At 35.4% G+C, this 27,552-nt stretch overlaps 2 protein-coding genes across 7 annotated transcripts in view; both read left to right on the plus strand.

Moving 5' to 3' along the window:
- LOC139964375 (uncharacterized) overlaps positions 1 to 27,552 on the plus strand; it is a 50,415-nt gene that overhangs the window by 9,958 nt on the left and 12,905 nt on the right. For 2 of the 6 annotated variants that reach the window (XM_071965951.1, XM_071965950.1), the window contains 4 exons: positions 23,883 to 24,097; positions 25,272 to 25,363; positions 26,444 to 26,493; positions 27,073 to 27,539. In XM_071965951.1, coding sequence (XP_071822052.1) covers positions 24,091 to 24,097; positions 25,272 to 25,363; positions 26,444 to 26,493; positions 27,073 to 27,539 — 616 coding nt within the window. In that variant the 5' untranslated portion in view covers positions 23,883 to 24,090. Of the gene's footprint in view, positions 1 to 21,417; positions 23,748 to 23,882; positions 24,098 to 25,271; positions 25,364 to 26,443; positions 26,494 to 27,072; positions 27,540 to 27,552 lie in introns of those variants that run through there. The other 4 variants (XM_071965953.1, XM_071965952.1, XM_071965954.1 and 1 more) reach the window with 4 other exon arrangements.
- On the plus strand, positions 12,905 to 18,565 carry LOC139964380 (uncharacterized). Its single transcript, XM_071965958.1, has 4 exons — positions 12,905 to 13,451; positions 14,292 to 14,379; positions 14,778 to 14,852; positions 15,960 to 18,565. Exons 1-4 carry the CDS (start codon positions 12,999 to 13,001, stop codon positions 16,244 to 16,246), a joined length of 903 nt encoding a protein of 300 aa, XP_071822059.1. The 5' UTR covers positions 12,905 to 12,998; the 3' UTR covers positions 16,247 to 18,565.

The raw sequence follows: 27,552 nt of genomic DNA on the forward strand, positions 1-27,552 counted from the left end.
ACCAATCAATCTGATGTTAGAAAGTCTATAGTAAATTAATGTATGTTCTCGACCACCACATGTGTTTAAAATGAAGAAATTCTAAATATCAAAATTTCCAAAATATTTCAGAAAAGATATCTTTACACACTGTGTTGTATTTGCCAGTGGCCTAACCACATCGGCTGTTACGGATTTCCAAGGTATAATTAGAAGACAACTAATTGTAATTGTTTGTTTCATGTTTTCTTAAGAATCATTTGAGTATCATTTAAGTCTTTTTTAATCATTTTTGGTGCTTTAAATGTGGATTTTAAGGCTTAAGTTTGGCAATGACTAGCCATGGCGTGGCCAAGGGGGTCTTGACTCTTGTTAGCTAAATACTAGTAGTAGTAGTAGTACTAATTACTATGTAGCTTTAAGTTAACTAAGGCTACGTGGGTACAGTTAGGGCATTACACGCCTAATCTTGCAGTCTCAAGGTTGATTTAGCAATGTGGTCACAGGGAAAGGCTGTGAATTACATACATGTATGATGTAGATGGAAGGAGGACCTCATGTTAGGGGGATAACTGACTATTGTAATAGAAGACCAGATAGCTGCACACTTATTGAAGAACACTATAGTCTATAGGTCAAATCAGGGCACAGTGGCTGGAATGAATTCATCTGAAATTGCAACAATAGTCAAGTAGCTAGGCTACACTTTATTTCTTGTGACTGCTGTGAGCTGATAACTACCTTGAGCTTGTAAAATTAGATAGGATTGGATCTACAGCAGGTATTCAAAGTTAATGTAGTTCTTGCAATAGACCAGCCTCTTTCCAGTGAGACTTTGCCTCATTAACATAACAATGCATATCACATGAAATCACTCTATGTGTACTTAAATTAGTTTCCTCATTGTTGTATTAAAATTCAAAGACTATAGTAATATAACATTGGGTATATTGTTATATGAATATTTAACATAATGAATCTTGAAAATGGGTTAAGCCTTTTTGTAATATGATTGATATGTTATGCTAAATATGAATTATGCATTGCTTTTCAGTCCTAATTATGAGAAGAAAGAGAGAAAAGCCGGAGGAAGTGGCACGGTCATATGTAAAAACAAAAAAAAAGACAGAGATGGCTTTCTCGTACAGCAAGTTCCCCTTAAAGGTAATGTCCTGCAATTATTTTTTGATATACTATTTATGTACATGACTGATTCAACTTAACTTGCAATTTGCCTCTTTTGCACTGCTATTAATCCCACCTGCCCTAACCGTGATGTGGGCCTTAAGTGTTAATTAATGTGGAAGGTACAGATCACACGGTTGATGAATTGTTGTGACACATTTCCTGCTCCAATTTGTTAAACAAGGAAAGAGAAGGAGTCTTTAAACAAAGCCTATCTCTGAGATTGGATTAAGTTCTAATTCTAATGCAATTTACTGCAGCTAGAAAATTGACCCTGACACATCCTGAAAAAAAATTAAGAATATTTTTATTAATAATAATTCTAAGAAAAAGCCAAAGGCATAATTAGAGGATCTTTATGAAAATAGTCAAGCTTATAATCTACATGGTTCATTATCTTGGTAGGGGTGGGGGTGGGTTGGTCACACTATTAACCTGAAATTTGTGAAATTATTAGTGCTTGTACAGGTTCTCTGGAACCTTACCGACTGATAATTATCTATATCCAGAAGTGCTACCAGCTTGCTCCAGTCCTTTTTTTCACAATTTCTTTTTTAGCTGATTCATGATCCTCAAGCACAAAGCTCTAGCATACTATATTTGACACTGATTGCACAAAAGATTTAGAAAAAAACATTAATAAAAACCTTTTAATTTAATTATGTCTAAGTCCATTGGTATACCATAGAGTGACCTGAATCCAGGTCAACAAAATGTAATCTGTACTATCTACAACTTAACAAGCAATGGAGCCTCAAGCTATTTGTAGGTTCAGGTAACCATACCCTGCTATGGATTTACCTCCATGTATAAACCAACCCATTTAAAGGGAATTGTTAAGAGGCATACAGTTACCTAAAATTACCTTGATGTTTCAAAACACAGATATTTGATGTTTATAGCTTTAAACAAGGGATCAATTTGTAAGAATTAAGGAAATTAAATACAATTAATTTTAACTGTAAATCATATAACTAAAAGAACATGCATGAAGTAGCAAAGAGTGTATTTGAAGGTCCTTTAAATATAATCTCCAACTGGCCTTTACAGACAATAGATACAGTTACATTCAAAAGTAAAAAATCAGGAGCACCATTCAATTAGTCAATTTTCATTCATGCACACTAAGGATACTTGATCCTAAGCTGAGATGATCAGCTATTTACCATATCCCTCTTACACCCTCATCTGCCCTGATCTGAAGTTTCCCTGCATCGTCATGAATTATGGATATGTTCAACCAAATCCATTGCCATTTCAGGGAAGGTAAACCTTTGGAAACATTGACATTTTTGTTATAAAATGACCCAAACTGATCCCTGAATTTAACTTTCACTAGCCTGGTCAGTAACTTTTTGACCATAAACATAACTGCTTGAATTTGAGATTCAGCATATCAAATTGTCAAAGAAAACTGGAAATTTCCAATGCCATGGTTATTAGTCTGTTGCACAGATGACATAAATAGCAATGGCACAGTTTGCAACTTGGCTTACAGTACAATTATCATGTTGTCAGTATGGGTTAACAAACCATTTCAGGCAATTTAATCTAGTAATATAATTCTAATTGGTCTGGGTTGAAAGCGTGTTACACTCCCTTGAATCCCCTGATTATTTCAGGGTGTGGATAAGAATTTTTTTTTTTTTTTTTTTAGGTTACTTGGTTTAAGTGTCACTAATAGGTGACGTGTATTCACATAAATTGCATACCAGCAGTTACCACATACTAAGTACTATTACATTGCAAACATTGGAAACCTGTTTTAGATATAATGCAATCTTGATTTCATTGACATTGGTTGTTGAAAATTCTTCATTTAAATTTTAATTTGCTGTCATTAACTAAACTTTTTAACAAGGATTAAATAAAGTAACATGTTAAAGCTTGGTGATCATGTGTACAGCAGAGCCACAGCTAAACTGTGCAAGCAACCTCCGAAGCCAAATGTGCTTGTTGCTTATGACATACTAAGTGTCCACTAATATTTGACAGTGAAATACTACAGTTCCTAATACACTTAAGATTGGAATCCATCACCATCCCGAGCCAATGGAATTGAATGAACCACACAATAGTTTCACTACTGCCAATTCTTCACAGATAAAGAAGAATACACATCTTTTATCACTAAATTTTCAATCATCTTACTAGTGTTTCAAATGTAATGTAGCAGAGTGTGATTTACTCTACATATGCCTGCACTCCAAAACCTACAATCTACTTCACCATGTAGCATGTAGACTCCAGCCCTTCATACATTCTTAGCTAAATTGCAGTCAAGGCCAAAGTACTCTGAGTATGGAATAACCTGAATGCTATGTCCCAGTACAGTATCTTGGTACAGTATTGAGGTTCAGCTAATGTTATACAACTCTCCTTGAGCACGCTACTGCTTATAGTTACATACAGAGAAAAATGTGAATTTTAATACCGACATCCCTTCCCTCTCCCTTTCTCCTCCAATATTATTAATGTTGATTAAATGGTGTGTTGTGAAGCACATGTTATGTCACAAACAATTTTAAGTTTGCCTGATTTGGTTGAGAATGGTGGCATTCACTGATTTGCTGATGCCACATGTCCAACCATGCACCCCCATGCTCCTGGACACATTCAGATTTAAACAAGGCAACATTTACAATGAACACTCTGTATGTGCATGGATACAATGTCACATATGTGACCAAACAATGCCGGACAAGTGACTGGTTTAAGTTAAAGGCAGTCTGTATCTATATGACTATATGTCCCAAATTATAGCATGATATAAATATAGGAGTTTTAAAATAAAAATACGTTCCTGGGGTGTTTACTCTCTAAATTGTTCTCTGACATCCTAAGTGAATGTACATGATGGGTGTATGTCTCATTGAGGTAATTAATTCCCTCCAGCCTCCAGGGTGTTAATAAAAATATTTTAAGAATTGTTACCAAAGGTAACCATATTTGAAAATCTGACATATTTGGGGCCAATACAGCATATCATTATATGCAACATGCAACTAGCAGATTTTAAGAGGAGCGGTGAACTTTTTACATGGAATGTGCTTTTTGAAAGATACATATTAGGTTATTAGGTTTCTTCAATCCTGTGAGTTACTTAGATATAATGCAATTGTTTTTATTACAAAATGCCATGATCAGCTTTATTTCAAGTAACACAAGTGACTGACCTTTGTGTGACCTCAGTAAGCATCTTAATGTTCTAATGACAGCTCAAGTATACTATTTCAAAGGGCCTTCAAGAGTGTATGTTAGTACTAACAGCTATCTACGGTTTTCTATCGAAGCTAAATGTAGCTATTGAGTGATGGGTCATTCCATATCAAATCACCAAATTTTGGGGTATGTTGTAGTTTGACATCTTTGAAAAATTCCCAAACTGTTTGTATGATTGGACCACCATGAAACAAGCATATTCTGAACATTTCAGTTGCATTTCTTTACAATTGGCCGATTTATCACACTTTGAAATTCCGCAATTTGTCGCCACCATGGCATTTTGACATTTTCTTGACTTTTGAGGTCCCATTTCTCAGCAATTAAACATTCTACTACCTTTCTATTACAGAAGCCTATAGAGTCTATCCCATAGAACAGGAAAATAAAAAATTAGGCTACAAAAATATTGTCTTGTTGAGTTAGGTCAACTTAAAAGTGTCAAAATATTCGATTTTTGTACTTTTCACTAAAAAATGTGCCATTTTTAGTGATGAATTGCTCCTAAACCATTACTTCAGGGTACTTACTTTTTCAGATGTTATTATTTCTAGTATAAACATTACAAAATAATGATTACAATGCTTTCCTATAATATGCAAGTTGTGCAACTCTTAAGTTGCTATTTCATGATGCGATTCAGCATGAGGTAGGGGTTTTGATGCTAATTTTTTACCAAAGTAACCATGTTAGAGCTGTCAGGGTTTTATACTTGAATTATTAGTATAAAGTTCTTACACCTTAACAAATTTCAGGGTTCTAGCTGTTCTCAATATTAATTTATGAAGTTGTTAAGTTGCTCAGATGTACAAAAGAGGTCGTCTTTGACGGCCAATAACTCAAAACGTGTCAAATTCAAAAAAATCTGATAATTTTTTCTCGAAGAGATATAGTACCACCCTGTTTGTACAAAAAATTTCAGGAGGGTGTTTTGCCTTATTTTGAAATGAAAAATCCTCAAAGTTTGGGATTTCAACCAGTACATGACATATGTATGTACAATGTGTACAGTACATACACTGTACTGGATGTATATGTACGGAGTGCCATGAGTGCCAGAAGACTATGTTTAAACCTAACACTAATATACACACTGTACATATACACCCAGTACAGTGTATGTACAGTACACACTGTACATAGATGTATGTACTAGCTGAAATTCATTTAATAGTAAAGTCTTCTAATTTAACCATTTGAATATGTACAGTGTGTATATTAGTGTTAGGTTTAAACATAGTCTTCTGGAACTCATGGCACTCCGTACATATACACCCAGTGCAGTGTAAGTACTGTACACACTGTACATACATGTATGTACTGGTTGAAATTCATTTTTTAAGTCTTCTAATTAAATGAATTCAACCAGGAGCAGACAAGTACATTGCAATTAGTATTTTTTTAATATGAAATTAAAAACTGCACAGTATTGAATTGAATAACCTTGAAATACAGTACAATACCCAGGCTCAAAACACATGGAACATCAAAACAGGCAAAAACGTTTTTTTGTAAAAATCCCAAACTTTGAGGATTTTCATTTGACTAATGCATTCAGAGTGTGTCATTATAACAGATTCATTGTTCTTAACTACTTCTGCTAACATGCATCATATATATGTCATATACAAACATTCCTGAGAGTGACCACAGCCCCATGCTTCTTAAGGTAGGTTGGTGGTTACAACAGGACATATTGTGGTTGCTAAAGGGAGGTGTAAAGTAAAATACTGTAGAATGAGTACAACATGTTACATCTCCCCTTTTCAGTTAAAATAAATTTAAGGACTCAGATGAGAAAAAATATACTTTTACCTAACACTGCATAACCATAAAATCAATTTCTAGCAAAGATTTGACAACTGGTTCTAGGTTACCAAATGACTATTCACTATCAGAAATAATTAAATTCCTTTGGTCACATTTCATAGTCACTGTGCCAACGTGGTTTTGTCTAAATTTGCTCTAATACTTCTTCATAAATCAGTGTTCGTGGTTTGGTCCTCTGAAGAGGTTTGTTCATTGTCAGAATTAACTATATCATTGTCGTCATAACTAAATGTTTCACCAGTTTGAAGTAAAGGTTTGCGGTTGCGTCTATACTGTACACCTTCACCTGTCTCTACAATGTATGATTTGGGCTGTTCAGCATTAGATACAATAGTGACTGGTTTCCAACTTTTGTCAGTCTGTATATGTGAACATTATCTCCTGGTTGCAGTTCTGGTAATATCTTTGTCTGTCTGTCAAAATAGGGGTTTTTTTTGTGTTTGTTTCTTCTCTACTAGTCTTTTGTGTACTGTCTCTGGCTTCAGTATTTTTGGCTCGAGTAAATGTTCAGTTGCTGGAAGTAGGGTCTTTGTCCTTCGTCCAAACAGTAGTTGTACAGGTGGTTCGAGAATATTATCTCTTGGTGTATTCCTGTAGTCTAATAAAGCTAGGTATGGATCTTGTCCACTTTACTTTGCCTTCATTAGCAAAGCCTTTGCAATCTGCATCCCTTTTCTCTGCCATGCCATTTCTCCAAGTTCTCAAAAGGAAGTGGTAAGATATCAATACAGTGCCATGGTCATTGGACTGTTGTACAGGTGGGGTACAACCCTCAGTCCGACAACTTTTCAGTCCGACAAGTTTTCAGTCCGAAAATGAAATACACGTTTTCAGTCCGAAAATAAAATACACGTTTTCAGTCCGAAAATAAAATACACGTTTTCAGTCCGGAAATGAAATACACATTTTCAGTTGAGGAATGAAAGGAGTTTTATTGCCATAATATCACCAATAAACTGTGAAAGCCTGAACCAATAGTAAAGAAATCGATTGAATCTTTCGTATAAAGTCTGACATCACCGGCCTCAGCAAAGACTTAGGACCCCTTAACAACTATCAGTTCTACAAACATATGTAATCCGTTCTTTGCTCCTTAATCCGCTTCCTGTATAGTCATGGGTTATTTGGTTCAAATTCCATTAATGCCATTTACACTTACCTAGCGTCATACTTTCATTGTGTTACACTTTGTACTTTTCATTCGACTGCCAAGTGTGTAGACGAAAGTCCCAGGGGGGCCGAAGATTCCAATATATTTTCTAAATATAATAAATATCATATATATATAAATATGTATATGTATATATATAAATATGTATATATGTATATATAAATATATATATGTATATATATATATATACATATACATATTTATATATATTTATATATATGTATATATATAAATATATATAAATATAAATATAAATATATATAAATATATATATATATTTATATATATTTATATATATATATATATATATATATATATATATATATATATATATATATATATATATATTAATATATTTATTTATATTTATATTTATTTATATTTACACTTTCAATGAAAACTTGTAAATATTTGCACTTTGCTTTGCAGTTTAGGAAGAGGCGTATTTGCAAGTCAAAAGTTTGAAAAGGGAGACTTTCTGCTCGAGTACTGTGGGAAACTGCTCACAGGGGAAGAAGGAGATATACTAGAGCAAAACATTTCTACTGGATTCCGATTTTTCTTCAAATCCAAAGGACAGGAATTCTGGTGAGTAAAACATTCATTGATTCCTGTAAATATATTGGTAGCTTGTTCAATAGCAAAGTGGTGGCAGGTTATACTGCTGCCTTTTTTCTGTTATTTTTTCTGGTAAGAATTTTTTTATGTTGGCTTAATATGCTTTCGTCGTTTTCACAGTATTGAATGCTTCAGAAGAACCAAGTATTGGACCAACATTTGGGCGCTTGGTGAACCATGGCTAAAAAGATGAATTGAACGTTAAGCTAACTGTAGTTGACATTGAAGGCACTCCTGCATTGTGTTTATTTGCACTTTGTGATATTCAAGAAGGGGAAGAGCTGCTATACAACTATGGAGTCAAACACCTACCATGGCTGCAGCAACAGGCTAAGGTGCGTAGTACTCACTCCTTCAATGTCATATACTGTACCAAGCAAAACTACAGTTTGAGTAGTTTTCTTAAATGAAAAGAGTTCAGTCTTGGGCAAAGTTATGGATGGATGTGAAAATTCTTATATACACTTATCTGTTAAAGTTGGATTTATACAAACATGTTCAAGTTGTTATCTAGCTGTAATAAACATATTTAAAGGTAGTTTGTGTTGTTTTAATGTTGCACATAGAGTACATGTGCACAGCAAAGGTGCATCATCTGTATTTTAACAAACTTCCAAACAAGGAACTAATATGTATCTATAGTCCCTCGAAGTGTGACATGATTATCTTAAATATTGCACTGAATGGCCAAATACCCTAACCATGAAATGTTTATGACAAGGGGGTTCTTCTCTTATTCGTAATTGCTGACATGTTGTATTAATTTTGGGGTTGCAAAAGATTGCTTTCTTTTAGCCTAGTACACAAAATCCTTGCCTTTTTATTGATTGACTGTCCCAATCATGATGCCATGCGGCTCATGGTCTCAATCATGTCGCTTAATGGTGTTAATTACTTTAATTAAGGTTTCCATCAATGCAGCCAAGAATAGAAAAGAAACAGAGAGTGACAAGGAATCAGGGAATGGAGATGAAACAATGGATGAAAGAGATCATGCAGATAATATTAAACCATTTCAGGTGAGTAACAAATGTTTTTCTACTGGAAATAGCAATCTTCAAAATACTGCTAACATAACATTGTAGTAAAAGCTTCGTAGAGACAATTCATACAAGGATCTGTAAATAGAAGTGTTAAGACTATCTTACAAGTGTACATACTTCTGCCTGTGTTTGTCTAGCAAACTTTATTTGGATGAAGACATTGTTGAGCATAGATTCCAATGTGTTGAAGTTTATTCATTAGCCTCCTATATTTTCAAGTATACACCTTCAATATGGTCCTTGGTTTGTAGACTGTGGACTTAAATATGACTGATTAATTCAGGATATCTGTGGTAGTTAGAAAACAAAAACCTTTAATGATGGTCATAGTGTTTGAGAGTGGATTCTAACCTCGCTGTTACATTGACTTTGTCAAATCATATCCACCTAAACGTACAGTGTTTACCTAATGACCCTTACTATGGTCCTGTGTTTGAGGGTGGATTCTAACCTGTCTGTTACAGTTACTTTTATATGGCTACTGAATGTACAGTGTATACCTAATGACCCTTACCATGGTCCTGTGTTTGAGGGTGGATTCTAACCGTTACAGTTACTTTTATATGGCTACTGAATGTACAGTGTATACCTAATGACCCTTACCATGGTGACATGGTCCTGTGTTTGAGGGTGGATTCTAACATGTCTGTTACAGTTACTTTTTCATGGCTACTGAATGTATAGTGTATACCTAATGACCCTTACCATGGTCCTGTGTTTGAGGGTGGATTCTAACCTGTCTGTTACAGTTACTTTTTCATGGCTACTGAATGAACAGTGTATACCTAATGACCCTTACTATGGTCCTGTGTTTGAGGGTGGATTCTAACCTGTCTGTTACAGTTACGTTTTAAAATCATGGCCACCTGAGTGTAAAGTGTTTACCTAATTAGCATATACAGGTCTCTTGGAAGAAGTTATGTTAAAATAACTGTTGGATGTTCTTTCTCTCAAGTCAGTGTTTTGTTAGAAATTGATTTAATGCAATTGAATTTTGTTCTTTATTAGAACCAACAGCGATGGGCTCTTCAGTTAGAGCAGCTCCTAAACAAAGACTCTGGAGTTTGTGTCAAGTCAATTGGGCGACTTTCTTTCAGCAGGCAGTACAAAATTGCTGATGGTAGCAATGGCGCACAAATTTTCATTGGACTGGTAGATGAGCAATGGCCTGTAGCAATCAAAAGACTGCACCAGGGCACCCACTCTATGGAACAAATGTTAATAAAGTGCTTAATGATGGCATGCAAGGATCAAAGCATTTGTTAAGAAACACACTTTCGGAAGAAGATGATGACTTTCTCTATTTAGCTTCACCCCTTTGTGAATATAACTTAGAGGAAATAATTGAAAACAAGGGGAACCCATTAAGACCTCAGCTCACAGCAAACAAAAGAGCATCTCTAACTTATCAACTTATGCTCGGCATTGCAGAATTGCATCAACTGAACATTCTCCACCGGGACTTGAAACCAAGTAATGTTCTCTCAGGTAAGCAGTCACAGGGCTTGTTTGAGAGTCATTTCAGAATGTTGTATTGAGTATTAGAGATTTCCATTCCATGGTGCTGGTCATTAACTTGTTTGTATCAAATTCAACACAACTTTTGCACAGCATTACAAAAACCAACAGCAGAAGAGCCATGCATGATTGTAATTTTGGTCACAGGTCAATGAGAATTGCCCTCAATTTTAAGCATGCTAAAACTGTTAGTCCCAGTTTGCCTTCAAGTTATCACTCTCAGTATTGATTTATATTTTACAGTCAAATCTTTTGAATGATGTTATTCATTCCAAATTTTTGGTTAATACACATAGTGCTAGAAAATTTGAAATTTTCATTTAAACATTAAGAATGATAACTTTTGTTTACATTACAATTTGCTATGTGAGTGTCATTCAGGGCTGCCCAACAGCCAGCTAGTAAATTGAATATCAAAACAATCTGCTTGCTTGTAAACAGAGATAAAGATAAAGGTGTGATTACAGGATCACACAGGCAAAGAAATAGGCAATTCATATTCTTTCAGTTTGTTTACATCAAATGCATAATGGGAATTATATAAAGGAATACCTCCCAGTGGTTCTTTCTTATTCGCCAAAATAAGCAATATATATTATTTAAAGTCTCAGTGAGGAAAAGTACCACCGAGCAAATGAGGTAGAATTAAATTTGTAAATGTCCATTTTACTATATCATTTTACCAAGTTAAAGCCACAAACATTGCAGTGGTTTTAAAATCATGTAGAAGAAACTTTTAATTTAATAGCTTTACAGCTTCAATTAAAACAGAAAATCATATATAAAGGTATAATTTTATTTTATTAGTAATGTAAAAGTAACAATAGTCACCTTTCTGTGCAGAAATCAAATTGTCTTTTATGGATTTATTGTCTATACTAATTGCACATTAATTGCTTTTGTTTGTTCATAGATCACAATGAAAAGATACTTCTGGGAGATTTTGGTATTTCTAGACAATTTACCCATGGCACTACCCTTCTTACAAAAGCAATGGGAACTTTCTGCTGGACAAGTCCTGAAAACACCAGCAACAATCGTTGCCGATACAAGAAGTCATCTGATATCCAGGTGAGACATAACAACTATTTGCTTTGATTAACAGGATTGCTGCTGTATTTGAGCCACTGTCAAGCTACTTAAATATATCTTGGCAGTAAAAAAATTACTCACAAATTGATTTAAACTGTCTGTTTCAGCCAGCATTTGTTTAACGAGGGAATAGTGAAGTATATACCACTTTATCCAGTCTGTTCTTTATGTCATTATGTTGGTTGCACTTACATACCACTTCCTTGAGATTAGACATGTTAATTACATTATAAGTATATATATTTCATTTTCAAGATATCAAAATAAAATGTGATAGCTTTTGCAATGATCCTGCTATTGCTTTCATACAATTACTGTTAGGTCAATAATATATGAACAGTGAAGCCCTGTTTGAAGAGTTGACTATTATATATTTTGTCACAAAAAAATCAATAGAATGGACAAGCTCTTGATTTTGGGACAGTAGGATTTTCCCGTAGAGACAGAAAGTTTTCCTGGTAAAGAAAGATGACGTGAGAAAACAATACAAGTTCTTGTTTTACACTAAAGGACTTTCAGTACATTTGTACAATGATTATAAGCCACAATTGAAAATTGGAAATGAGACAACTGTGGGTGATTTCACATTGTTTTGCCATGCACTCCATAAGTCATGGGATAACTTCATTTGCCATGACAGTAATACTTTTTGCCATGGAAGGTTTATTTAGCCCTGTTAGCTTATTTGCAAATTAAGAAGGGTCACTGTTCGGTGGACGGTCACCTCTGGTAATGTGATTGTGGAATCTATTATTCATATGCCTCATTCTTGAATATTGTTAACTCCATGTTATTTTCAAGACTACTTCTGATCAGTGATAAAGCATGGAATTGGGTAAGGAGTATAACGCTTCTCCACTTCACTCCTACTTAGTGTTACATACATACATAGATTACAAATAATCAATCTTAATAACTGTTATGAAAACACCTTGTCCAATCTACATAGATCTAACTACTCATCCATGCAACAACCTCTCTTTTCTTCTTAGATTATAAACACCATGTTATCAAATGACTCTTTTATGCTAAAATAAATTATTTGTATAATAAAACACTTCCCAAACGGGAGGCCCGTGGTTCGAATCCCGGTGGAGGCTGAAAGTTTTTTCACTGTTCTTGATTTTCCAACTCATTACGATTTTCATTTATATATATTCATTTGCCTTTGTCGTTTACCTCCATTGCATTAACATATATATATATATATATATATAAATATATATATTGCAATTCAAGGACGAGTTTGATTAAAAGTTGATTTTACAAAATGTTTGCATATAAGCAGGCATGTATCTGTTTAATTGTTCACTGTTTTGGGGCATCAAATCTGCCAATATATGGCCTGTTTATGTGAACCATTGGCCACTTCAGCTATGTCGAAAATCACTCTGATCTTTGTGTTGTTATCATATTCAATTATTTTTTCTTTTTTAGAAAATCATCTCAATCCTGATAGTTGCACCATACAATATTGTGCAGACACCAAAAATCAAAGTGATCCTTTGCCAGACCAAATGGATGCAGAGACTGTCCCTAGTGGATCTGCAGACACCAAAAATCAAAGTGATCCTTTGCCAGACCAGATGGATGCAGAGACTGTCCCTAGTGGATCTGCAGACACCAAAAATCAAAGTGATCCTTTGCCAGACCAGATGGATGCAGAGACTGTCTTTAGTGGATCTGCAGACACCAAAAATCAAAGTGATCCTTTGCCAGACCAAATGGATGCAGAGACTGTCCTAAGTGCATTCTCATTTGTGTCAAGTGGCTTAAAGCATCGGTCCCAGCAGGTGAGTGGTATTCTGTCCATTGACATGTGTGTTAACTTAAGAAACTTTCTGTTATCAAGACCATATGTCAGGACACACTCACACAGCTGATAGCTATTTTTATGAAAAGGGAGATAAATATATCCTTCCTATTGCTGTACAGTTTTTTGTTTATGCATGTGTTGGGGAATATTTTGTCAGAGTTTGGGTTATCAACAGCCATTTTGACAACAACAGGCAGATTTAGGGATCTTTTCAAAACTTGAAGGCAAGTGAAAACAACATACTGTAAACATTTTTGCTCTCCATACCAAACTTAACTTTGCTAATGCAATATGCATATAGGTTAGGCCTATTCATTCATTGCAGGGTGAGTTGTATTATTCGGTGCAGACTGTCCATTATTGTGCTCTTATCTTTAATCTTAAGGACTTTTTGGTCAAAGACTTGTGATTATCCAGAATACTAATAGCTTTGGTTGAAATTCAGCTCACGCTGTGACAAAGGGTTTTTAATTGGACTCTTATTAGCTGCTCTAATTCATACTTGTCATTATGGTATGAGTTACTGTACCATTGGTGCTCTTGTGAACTCCTTTAAGAGGTATTTGACATTTATGTGAACATTCTCTTTTGTGCATGCATGGATATGAATATTACTGACTTGTAAAGAAAGTTATTCACTATCTGTTATTTCTAGTGTTAGAATTTACATGATTGTGCTTCAGACTTTGAAAATCGATCAAAAGTAAGATCCTAAATATACTCTTCAATTAAGAGCATAAATGTGGTTTATATTCTTATTTATAAGTGACATATACTCACTTCAATTTTTTTTAACCTATCTGATTTTGCTATACAGAATCATATACAGAAGCTGGCAGACCTCCATGGTTGTAGATATACTGCAATGATAGAGAGTACCACAACCCATGTTATTCTCATTGCTGGTGAGTATTGTTGTAACTCTATTTTAATGTCTTCTCATTCTTTTATCAGTTAGTTAACTCGCTTCATGTTATTGGTAACTTCAAAATCTTTTAAGTAATCATTAACCAACAGCACATGTGAATAAAATATCTAAACTCATGGATTTCAGTATTCTTTCATATATCTTCATGTTTGAGTTTAATTGCTGGGTGTGATAAGGAGTTCTTTAATACCCTTAAAAGTGTGCACTTGTTGACATTGTCAAAATTCTGACCTTAGGCTGACCTTCTTGAATGTCATTCATAAACTTTATTAACTAGTGCAGGTTGTGTACATACATTTTATCAAGGACTGATTAGGTCATTTCACAAACAATAAAGGAAGCAAAATCACTTTGTGTTTTAAATCTTTTTTGCAGAAAAGGGGAAATGTCCCAGAACTATGAAGTATATTACAGGCATTGCTGCTGGATTGTGGATAGTGAGCTACTCATGTAAGTTTAAATGAATTTGTCTGTCCATGTGACTATATATGTTTATAATATGTTCTTATCACCTGCACATATGCTTGATCAGTCCTTTAACCTGCAGTGTTGTACAAAGATTCTGTTTCTGATTTAGGACTATGCCCTATATAGTAGGACAAAAGTCATTCAGTATGAAGATGTTGGTCACTCAGTAAGGCAGTGTTAGGGCAGAAAAGGATGAAGAAGTCAAAACTGTAGAACATCAAAGGGTGACGACAGATTAAAGTTCAAGAGTGGCTTTGGCCTTTGGACAAAATGTTAACCAAAATAAGCAACACCCATCAGTTGCTCTAGCGATAGCAGAACTCATATAGAACTATCTTTAAAAAACTTTTTCAGTTACAACTTTTAAATATGGAATTGTTTCCAATTATATGTCTCTCTGCTAAGCACTTATAATCATCCTTGTTTGAAACAGGTCATTTTGTAAATGGAAGTTATATATGGTACAACACAGTAACTTGACATATTGAGAGTGATTAGACAGTTAAATGGAAGTTGCATTGGGCATACAGTTTCAAAACATTTGTGTGTTATTGGAATTTGAAATATACTGACTACATGTGTAGGTTTCACTCCTTTATGCTTGGAGCATGTGTGGTATGGCAGCAGCTAATGATGATATGTTAATGCGTACAAATTAAGAAACAATTTTGTTCTGTCCACCTGTTTGCATTAGGGGTGCTTCTTTGCATGCCACTCATTTGAATGAGTTTTTGAAATTTTGCTGAGCCATTTTGGTTCCTGAACTTCTTGTATTTTGAACAGGGGAAGTTTAAAGTGATAATGATCATAAATAGACAAATGTCTTGCAGCTCAGCAAATGTGCATATATTGAGAATGATCTCTTGCTATTACTTCATTGAATATATGTTGAAAGCAGTTCTTAATGGTAGATATTAAGCTTCCAATTTTATTTCTTTGCTGACGGTAGTTTTGGAAATTTCTATAATAATTAAGAGGTACAGCACTTGAGATTTTAAGAAGTTCTGAAAATCAGCCATTAAAAATGTAATGTACTGTAGATAATGGTTCTTCATGTTTTGTCTATATTCTCATCCCTTTGTAATATAGGGGTACAATCTTCCCTCAAAGCTGGCAGGCTTCTTGCAGAAGCAGACTTCGAAATCATTGGTGACTCTTTGGGTGTCCATTATGGCCCTATGAGGGCAAGGACCAGAAGAGAAGGAAAGCCTCTCTTATCCAAATACTCCATCTCCCTGCTTGGGGAATCAAGTAGCGGTCCTGAAGGTGATTTACATGAGAGTTGTTCATTTCTCATTACAAATTCTGTTTTTGGGGAAACCAATTTACTTTTACTTTTTGTATCATTGGGAAATCATTTTGTTAGTACATTGTAGGGAAAGAGGGCCAATTGTGAAGTTTAAAATGTCTAAGCATGTGAAATCATGTGGTGATGATACTAGTAACATTTATATTTCTATCACATGCCTTTAGACCACTACAAAGGCGTCTGATGCAAATGACCATAATAAATTTCTTACAAAAATATGCATATGGTTTCCGTGGCAAATTGGTTACACTGGATCAGAAACCCTTAAGACAATTACAAAAAGAAAATTCACATGTTTTAAATAGGCAGTTCTGATCCATTAGACCTCATTTGTGGTGACCCCTGATCTATCTTTGGGTCTCTGCTTTTCAAAAGTTATGTTATTGATGTACTTATTTCTGAAAATTTCTCATTGGTTATGTTGAAGATGACACAAATTTATTTTTCACTGACAGTGATCTATGGCAGCAACCATGGTTAACAGAAAATATAATTTTATGACCTTTGATTTTGTTATTTTTTCCTATTTTATCATGGAAATACCTTTGAACCTAGGCCTATGATTTAGGATAGCCTTCAATCTTTTTGATGAATTTTGTTTTGCTAAAGTCATTGACAGCTCCCATAGAGGCCCTCTGCCTGTTACATTGTTCTGTTTTTGAGGATAGATTTAAATATTTCCTGACCTTTTCTGATATAGATGTTCTTCTATGTCATCAAGAACATACCAATCAACAAGTGCCTGTGATTTAGGATGGCTTTTAGTCATCTTGCATTGTGAAGTTAACTGTAGTATTATCATGGACTCTAATATAGGCCCTATGCCAGATAAAATTGTCGTGTGCTTGAGATTGGGTACAAATATTTCCTGACTTTTTTAATATTCTCCTATTCTTTAGTCATTGACTCCCATACATAGAGGATTTATGCATGTAATTTTGTCCTGTGTTTGAGGATGGTTAACTAATTTTATGACCTTTTATTTTTTTATTTCTATTTTCCTATTTTATCATGGAAATACCTTTGAACCTAGGCCTATGATTTAGGATAGCCTTCAAATTTTCTGATAAATTTTGTTTTGTTAAAGTCATTGACTCCCAAAGAGGCCCTCTGCCTTTTACATTGTTCTGTTTTTGAGGATAGATTTAAGTATTTCCTGACCTTTTCTGATATAGATGTTCTTCTATGTCATCAAGAACATACCAATCAACAAGTGCCTGTGATTTAGGACGGCTTTCAATCATCTTGCATGGTGAAGTTAACTGTAGTATAATCCTGGACTCTAATATAGGCCCTATGCCAGATAAAATTGTCCTGTGCTTGAGATTGGGTACAAATATTTCCTGACTTTTTGAATATTCTCCTATTCTATAGTCATTGACTCCCATACATAGAGGATTTATGCATGTAATTTTGTCCTGTGTTTGGGGATGGTTTGCTAATTTTATGACCTTTGATTTTTTATTTCTATTTTCCTATTTTATCATGGAAATACCTTTGAACCTAGGCCTATGATTTAGGATAGCCTTCAATTTTTCTGATGAAGTTTGTTTTGTTAAAGTCATTGACTCCCATAGAGGCCCTCTGCCTGTTACATTGTTCTGTTTTTGAGGATAGCTTTAAATAATTCCTAACGTTTTCTGATATTATTGTTCTTCTATCATAGGCGTAGGGGACCATTTAAGTTTGGGGCGGGGGGGCAGAAATTGTTGTGCTCGAAAGTTCCCGTCACACTATCTAAGTGGAGCGCCACCATCGGTTGGCGCATAGCGTACAAGAAAATTTTGGGCGAAAGGTGCCTCTCAGATTGCCGGAAACGGCACTTCTGAGGCCTTGCAAGTTGCATCTAAACATTCTTTATTTTATAACCTCACAGTTTAGAAATTTACACTTCCCTAAAATATTGGTAAATTACAAGAAGAAAAATTGTAACATCATTTTGAAGGGGAAAAATAGGACAGTATATTTCTTAAGCTCCTGTTTAGTTACCATATTTATTATTTTAACACAGTACTCAGCTACCTACAGAAAAACATACATTGTTCAACGACACGTAGGCGGGATATTGTCGCTGTGTCGGGTAAGACTGCAATTTGTCTCACAGAAAAAATAAAATATAACAAAGAATATGATAAACCTGTACTTTTAGGCTTGTACGCATCCCCCCCCCCCCCCCGCCCCCATCTATGAAAAAAATGTGTCTGATATACACTCATGTCGGGAATGTTCAGGTATACAGTTGACTAGTTAGAAAAAAATTTGATCGTGCAAAAAGCTAGTAGCCCAGATGAGCTGCACTTGCGGTGGTGTTACACAGAAATATTTGGGCATCATGATGCTAAATAAAGAAAATCATGGCATTGTCGGGCATATATTTGAAAAAGATTCGGGCAAGCTATTTAAATTTGGGGGGCAGTCTTGCCTCCCTGCCTTGTACGCCTTTGTCTTCTATGTCATCAAGAACATACCAATTAACAAGTGCCTGTGATCTAGGATGGCTTTCTGTCATCTTGTATCGTGAAGTTTTACTGTAGTATTATCCTGGACTCTAATATAGGCCCTATGCCAGATAAATTTCCTTCTATTTTTTAATGTTCTCCTGTTCTATCAGAACATTTGTACCTTTCAACAAAGGCCTGTGATTTTGGCAGCTTTCATACATTTTGGTGAAGTTTTTGTGTTATAGTCATTGACTCCCATACATAGGGGATTTTTGCATGTAAATTTGTCCTGTGTTTGAGGATGGTTAACTAATTTTAAAACATTTGATTTTTTTTTTCTATTTTCCTATTTTCCTATTTTATCATGTAAATAACTTTGAATAGGGGCCTATGATTTAGGACTTTAATCTTCCTGATGATTGTTTTTTTGTGTTATAGTCATTGACTCCCATACATAGGGGATTTATGCATGTAACTTTATCCTGTGTTTGGGGATGACTTAAGTAATGTTATGACATTTGATTTTTTATTTATGTTCTCCTATTTTATCATGGAATCACCAATTAACAAGTGCCTGTGATTTAGGATGGCTTTCAATCATCTTGCATGGTGAAGTTTACTGTAGTATTATCCTGGACTCTTATATAGGCCCTATGTTAGATACAATTGTCCTGTGTTTAGGATGGATCTAAATATTTCCTGACTGTTTTAATGTTCTAGCTATTCTATCAAAAACAGTTGTACCTTTGAATAGGGGCCTGTGATTTTGGATAGCTTTCAATCTTCATGATGAAATGTCTTGTGTTAAAGTCATTGACTTTTGTAAAGGCCCTATCGCTATTAACATGTTTCATGGATTTCCATATTTCCTGACATTTTCTCCATTAATGTTCTTCTACCTCTTTCATCAAGAGCATGCCTTTCAACAAGGGCTTATGGTTAAAGTTGTCATTCAATCATTCTGTTGAAATTACCTGTAAAATCGTCATTGACTCCCATATTGGCTATATGCCTGTTACATTGTCCTGCATTTGAGAATAGATTACCATACTTTTTTTTACAACAACCTAGTTTAACAAGAATTCACTTTTGATTAAAGTATTTTGGGTATGGTTGCTTTCTATCTTCCTGGTGAAGATTGCTGTAGTACTATCACAGACATTTATATAGGCCATATGCCTGTTACATTGTCCTTTTTGTTGTTTATATACGTAAGTTATGCCTAATGAAGTTATCTTTAGTTAATGGCCATGGTCTCCTAGTATATTAAATATAGTCCAAATGGTTATATGAGCTTAAGTATAAATTCAAATTGTCCTGCTGGAGTTTATAGTTCAGCCATGCATTAAATATTTATATTATACCCAACTTTATCAAGTATGCATGGACATGTGTGTGAGGATGGATATCTGTATTACCTTAATTTTTAGCAATGTCCTCCGACTTTATCAGGGATATACCTTTTAATAGCCCTGGGCTAGAGTATTTGTAATGGCATTACCTTCAGGCAAACAGGAACAATGAACCATATGGCCTCTATTCTTCAAGTATATATTCCATTTAAAATATAAATGGTTTTTATGTGAGGATTGAGCCCATTATGTTGCAAAAGAAGATGTTGTAAGTACTTATATGTTTGAGAGTAAATCTTACAACATTTTCTTCTGCTTGTATGAGAGTTAGCGTCAACTGACATATTGGTAAAACAAAACAAATCAGCCCTCAAAAGAGTAAAATAAAGTGATATGAATTCATGTGCTCATGTTGCAGACAAGATGTAGTACTCGCCCCTAATTATTTTCTTACATGGTCTAAGGGTTAACATAAAAAAGCAGTAGAGACAATTGTGGCGTGGCTATTATTATTATGTCGTTGCAAGAGTGATGACGCACTCTGTACGGACCAGGTGTACTGTCTTCCTGCCAGAATTTAGTAAAAGGTATACAGTGTGTTCCTGCCTACTTTTCCGTATTTAAAGTAGGGGTAATGAGTGTTCCCTCATGTGTCCACAGGGTAACTTGATGTTCCGAAAAATGTGTTACAGCCCAGGGTAACTTTGTGTTCTCACACGTTTCGCTGCCAACTGCAGAACCGGGAGTTATTTAAACAATAATAGCATAAGTTATTGTATACTTATTGTCATAACATTTACTTCATAATCCAATTGATTTAATACCATATTTCTTGTGCAAAGAGTTGCTTCATATTATTTTAAGTGGACTCTGATGAAATTCTTGCACATATAGGAATGAGGGAATATTAAGTTAACATACTGTATGAATGTAACACTATGTCAGTCGGATATGTTATAATAGCAAAATTTGTGTACACGCTAATATATCAAAACATTCTTACATTTTCTTAACTCTATTATTCCTCTTGCAGGGTTTTGCTTTATTTTTTAAATAAATTAGAAAATCTACCACCGAGCCTTATTGTCGTCATTTCCTGCCTTACATGACCTGTGTTTGAGAGTGGATTCTCATTACTGTTGAAGTTATTGTATCCTAATGCATAATTGTAAAGCATGAACATTACACCCGGCATAAAAAAATGATCTAAGCCCTGGCTGCATTTTTTAAATCTTGCTTGCATTAAAAACAATTCTGAGAAATACTTTATTTGACTGAACTTATCATATGTCAGGGCTCTCGCCAGTTTTTTAGTCAAACCGGGTGGGCCCAAGTCCCAACGATTAAATTGTATGTTGTAGGTACCTGGTTTGGTGTCAAGCGACCGGCATTATTGGAGGGTCCAGGGAAAGAAGCCCCCTGAAATTTAAGCGCATTTTTTCAGACTAGCCATTTCCTTCATTTATTTACATGTTTTGTAGTATTTTAATAAGTCAAACAGCAAGTTTTGCCCTAACCTGGATAAATGCATGCACATTATTTGAGTTATTTTTGATGTCTTGGGTTTATTGGTACATGCACACTATGTCCTGACATTGCATGTGGTGCCTAATCATGTCCTGTGTTTTGGGGGATTGTGTCATTTTTTCAGACTAGCCATTTCCTTCATTTATTTACATGTTTTGTAGTATTTTAATAAGTCAAACAGCAAGTTTTGCCCTAACCTAGATAAATGCATGCACATTATTTGAGTTATTTTTGATGTCTTGGGTTTATTGGTACATTCACTCTATGTCCTGGCATTGCACATGGTGCCTAATCATGTCCTGTGTTTTGGGGGATTGTGTCATTTTTCCATACTAGCCATTTCCTTCATTTATTTACATGTTTTGTAGTATTTTAATAAGTCAAACAGTAAGTTTTTTCCTAAACTGGTTAAATGCATGCACATTATTTGAGTTATTTTTGATGTCTTGGGTTTATTGGTACGTTCACTCTATGTCCTGGCATTGCACGTGGTGCCTAATCATGTCCTGTGTTTTGGGGAATTGTGTCATTTTTCCATACTAGCCATTTCCTTCATTTATTTACATGTTTTGTATTATTTTAATAAGTCAAGCAGTTAGTTTTGCCCTAAACTGGTTAAATGCATGCACATTATTTGAGTTATTTTTGATGTCTTGGGTTTATTGGTACATTCACTCTATGTCCTGGCATTGCACGTGGTGCCTAATAATGTCCTGTGTTTTGGGGGATTGTGCATTTACAAACTAGCCATTTCTTTCATTTCTTTACATCTTTTATGGTATTTTATTTAGCTCAAAGGGTTATTTTGCCCTTAAATGGTAAATAGTATATTTTACAGACATGTCCCCACCCTACACACAAGTTTCCTACAGGTCCCGGGTTATGTGGAGAAAATGGGATGAAAAAGCATGTCCCGACTTTACTCATTGGGTGCGTATGTATGTATGTATGTATGTATGTATGTATGTATGTATGTATGTATGTATGTATGTATGTATGTATGTATGTATGTATGTATGTATGTATGTATGTATGTATGTATGTATGTATGTATGTATGTATGTATGTATGTATGTATGTATGTATGTATGTATGTATGTATGTATATGTGATCTTCCCGCAAGCAGGAACTCGCGAAAGAAGCCATGGAGGCTTATAGACTCGCAAGCTGACCGAAGCCAATCTCTCGGCACACATCCATTTAACGTCCATGTCGGGAAGTTGTTATTGAACAATACCCTTGCCAGACGACACACATTGCTGTCGGCGGGAATCGAACCGGCGGGAATCGAATCCTATACCTTGATAGGAATCAGGCGATAATGGGCAGACCAAATATTAGCGGGGAAGGGGGAGAGGGGGACTGGTATATACGCTTGTATTACTAACCCATCGAATGGATATGGAGAAGTTGAATTTAAAATAGACCGATTGAAACTTCACATTCCCGCCGGCAGTATTCACCGACCTTCTTGGTTCATGAAAACTATGCATTAAAATAAAACTCCATACAAGCTAAAATCTATACTTTACTGATCAAAGAGGACTACATTCGGCTAAGCATGCCCGTAAAATTTACATTCAGTTCATAAATACCGTTTCGAGATATCAACATTGGATATTCAAAGAGAGAAAGCACTGTTAAAAACAACGGCTAGTATCTACTGCAAATAACCTGTGTTGCTAAATATATTTAAACGTTAGAGGGCCTGGTTTTTCGATCCTGGTCTTCTTCAGAGGAGAAATCATTTCTTCTGGACTTTTCTTTCAAATTCCAGATATCGTATCTTGTACGTAGCAGTCAACTAACTTTGATTCGGTTTATTCTATCAACAAACTTCGCTGAATGAGAAACAAACTGGTTAACTACGCACTATATCAGATTTATAACTTAACTTCATATTTAATAATGATGTTTGCTATGTTAATAAACAGTGTTATTTTCTTTGTTAATTTATCAAAGTACCCAACAGATGTTATCGAACGGATTACACCTGCTCATTTTTCCAAGCCTTGTGATAACTATACGGTGATCATACGTTGTAGTTTGCGTAGGCTACCGTTCGTTTTTCCCACACACACGACCAGCATACAACAGTATGTAGATGGTACACAGACACACACACACATACTATAATAGCTGTTGTTCAGTAATAACTCCGTGATGAGGACACGAAGAGCTCACAGGTTAATTTAAAATCTGGATTATAATTGTTTTCTACAAAATGAATCTCTGATTTCTATTTAGGTAAGATTTAATATTTTCGTAATTTTCTTTTGATAAATAAGAAAGGTCTAAATAAATCAATATTTCGCATCCGATTTCGATGGTTGGGATCGACGGATGGCATAAATGCAACCACAGTTTTTCATTGTATTACAGGGACATTGACAAAGTGTACTTGCTACATGGTATGACCACCATTTGGACATGAGAGTAACAGGGAACTCAATGGATAACAGGTCGATTGCTTCTACCAATTGACTCACACCCATAAGTTGGTGCTCTTTAATCTGAGGCTTTTAACAATTTATTTGCCGGTTCTGTAAGTCAACCTGTTTCAGCCTACATATATAACTACTATTGAACAATGAAAGGTAAAAATTTAATTACTCTTGTTAATTATTCTTTATTTGATCTACTTAATCTTGATACAAACAAACCTATTGTTTTCTTTATTTCCTCCTTTCATGTAACAATTAGTAATAACATATTGTTCTATATAGAAATAATAATTTAGTTTGTTTAATAGGACTTCTTGTAAAGGAAGTGCAGAAGTTAACACAATGAAAGTATAACGCTAGATAAGTGTAAGTTATATATATATATATATATATATATATATATATATATATATATATATATATATATACATATATATATGTATATATATATATATATATATGTATATATATATATATATTTATATAATTATATATATATGTATGTATATAGGCTATATATATATATATATATATATATATATATATATATATATATATATATATATAACTTACACTTATCTAGCGTTATACTTTCATTGTGTTAACTTCTGCACTTTTCATTCGACTGCCAAGTATTGCTGACGAAGTTCGGGGCCCGAAAATTCCAATATATTTTCTAAAACATTACTCCTTATTTGTCAATTATGAGTCTTTAACGAGCTGATGGCGATTTTAGATTAAAAAAAAACATCAGTTTGGTGAGAGGGGCGGAATGCAGGGGGTGGTGCCGGAATAGAGGACCCAGGGACTGACATTCTGTCGGAATCCCTTCGGTATAAGGTAGGATAGTGTATGCATGTATAACATTGGCCACATTCTAACAAGAATAACACCCCAATTTGCAGAAACTTCCATCACTCCCTGACAGTGGTGTGCGTAAGAGGTTGTGTCTGGGGGGGGGGAAGGGGGTCTCGCGGGGGCTTCCATCTTCAGTAGTGTGACTTTTTATAAACTCACCAACAAGTTATTTGCTTTTGATTGTCTTCTTTTTCTTCTTTTGTCACTTACCCCAGTTTTTCTTCTTCGATGTTACTTTCGGTGAAACAAATTTGCATAAATTCTCGGAAACTAACACAGACTTTGGTTATGTTTCTGTATTCTCATACATGTTATGTTTTCTATATTTACTAATATAATTCTGTTAAAATTAGTATCCTCTTCTTTTCTCACCATGTTATTGCTATCGCATCACCGATTTGATCAATAAAACTGATTTGAAAATAATTTATAATTATGTCCATTTTTATTCATATTTCATTCAATACAGCTGCATATTGTTTACTGCCCCATATCAAGCTCTGTGAGTACAGTATGCAGTATTGGTTCGTTCTTCTGCTCGGTCTACGAAGTTCTTTCGGGGTAAGTATACTGAAGTATATTAAACATGGGAAATCATGCATAGGGCACTTGAAGGAGAGGAGTGGGGATGGGTAAGGGGGAGAGAGTGAGGGAGGAGGGAGGAGGGAGGAGGGAGGAGGCAGGAGGCAGGAGGGAGAAGGGAGGAGGGAGGAGGGAGGGGGAGGAGGGAGGAGACAGTCAAATAAAAGTACATAGAATGTTCATGTCAATAGAGGGTGCTATTCATAAATGTACTACTGTACTGAAAACCACACTTTTCGCCATCCTTCCTCGCCATCCCTAACACTCTGAATCCACCGAGACAACAGAATGTCGAAAATATTGTGCACTTTCCCCTGAGATGAGCATTTCTTCTAAGTCAACAGCAGTACGGTCTACATTGTCTTTGGGGAGGGGGGGGGGGGGGAGGTCATGACAGGCACATTTCAGAAGCAGACAGTTGGAGACGTGATTCAACTGTTGGGAGAAATGTGAAATGATGTGAGATCTACACAGATCGTTGCTTAGTTGGTCTTAATGAAGCTCTATATAAGTACTGTATGTTATCATGTTTTTTGTTTCAAAACACAAGTCAAAATTAACCCCGAAACATTACCAAGCAGAAAAAGAAGGAAAACAATAGTATCTGCAATTCCACATTCAATTTTATGTAATATTGTTATAATACTAAATTACAAAGACGGCAAAAAAAAGAAAAAAAAAGAGGAAAAAATGGTCAGTGCTTATGACAAAAGCTAGTGTGTGGGACTAAGCTGAGCCACGGCCTCAGTGCCTCTTTGGGGATTGTGTGACACTCCCCATACCCTTAGCATCTCTCCTTCATTTCTCCATCATACTAAAATGCTGATGGTATTTTAGGAAGGAGGTGAGGAGGGGAAGGTGAGTCCAATTAGAGGTTTGATTATACAGATAGCTAACCGAGTGTTTACCGACAAAAGTGAGATTCCTTTAATTTGTGGCTATCATTCCTCCCCCTCGCCCCCCTCCTCCTCCCCTACCACTCCATGTCACAAAGTGCATTAAACACTGAGGGTTTTGTCCTGAGAAAACTCACCGTAGAGCTCGTTTTTTAATACTTAGGAAGAGGAAATCATACAGTGTCACGCAGGGTACGATACATGTCCACCAGGGTAAGTGCTTTTGTTTCTCATACCTCTAGACACATTTACATCAAATTTCATATAGAGCTAGGATTACATAGCCAGAAATTACTTGATATCGGGCAATTGTGAATATCGTTATAAAATTGTGGCTAAAAAGAAAGGAAAGTATGCAATGTTTGAAATCTACTCTATATCCTTCTTCATCTTCTTCGTGTGCTGAATCTGGGCGCTGTTATACCTTAATATCTCATTCCCCCTCCCCACACTCCCCATCCCAGCCCCCCAAATAACACACCAAAAAAAAAACAGGCAATCAACTTTATACCGCATATATGTCAGCGTAACGATATATGTAATTGTAGACAAAGGAAACACATTGTCATATTTTTGTTTATATTCGATTTTTAGAAGTGTGTTATAAAGATGGCCCCTCCCTACATGACCCCCTCTCCCCCTCCCCTCCCCTCAATAGTAAGGCTCTCGGTTCAGATGGCAGCAATTAACGCTGTCTTCGTTGATCATACTTCACTGAGCCATAAAAAGTCGTATCGTGTGCATGGGCCTCTATACCAATCAGAACGCAATGAGACTAATTTTGTCTTGCAGATATTACTGTTCTACCGTTAGTAACAGGTGTTGGCCTTGTCATCTATGCGGAAACATAGACATATACCAGAGCCGATTTACCCACAAATGCGTGTGTGACGGAGGTTTGAATGGTGATCCATTTGCAATCTGTTCTAACTTTCCTCCGCCTGGTCAGAAACGACAATCACTTATTCGCTCTGACGATGATATTCATGAAAGTTTGAGGGACAGGGCTGAAGGTTACTTTAACGGAAGTAAACGGGACCAAAATTGTCCCAAACCGAACACAAGCACTACTCAGAGTATAAGTACGCTCAGTGAGGGAAATGCTACGACTAAAGTAGTTCCGGTTCCTTCTGATGGCGATATCTTCTTCGAAACAACTTCCTTAGCAACGGAAGCCTTGACGAACGCCACGTCGCAAGATCAACCTAATATCAGTAGTAAAAATAATGCCGACACCAGTGATAGACCAGCAACAACAGGTGAGCATGGATA

Source organism: Apostichopus japonicus, chromosome 22 (assembly GCF_037975245.1).
Source record: "Apostichopus japonicus isolate 1M-3 chromosome 22, ASM3797524v1, whole genome shotgun sequence".
NCBI lineage: Eukaryota > Metazoa > Echinodermata > Holothuroidea > Aspidochirotida > Stichopodidae > Apostichopus > Apostichopus japonicus.

What these genes read in the sequence shown, in the direction of transcription:
- LOC139964380 (XM_071965958.1), top strand. Translation starts at nt 12,999, where the DNA reads ATGGCCTGTTTATGTGAACCATTGGCCACTTCAGCTATGTCGAAAATC. An exon ending in TAAAGCATCGGTCCCAGCAG is followed by an intron (nt 13,452 to 14,291) that starts GTGAGTGGTATT and finishes TTTGCTATACAG; the next exon opens with AATCATATACAGAAGCTGGC. An exon ending in GTGGATAGTGAGCTACTCAT is followed by an intron (nt 14,853 to 15,959) that starts GTAAGTTTAAAT and finishes TTTGTAATATAG; the next exon opens with GGGTACAATCTTCCCTCAAA.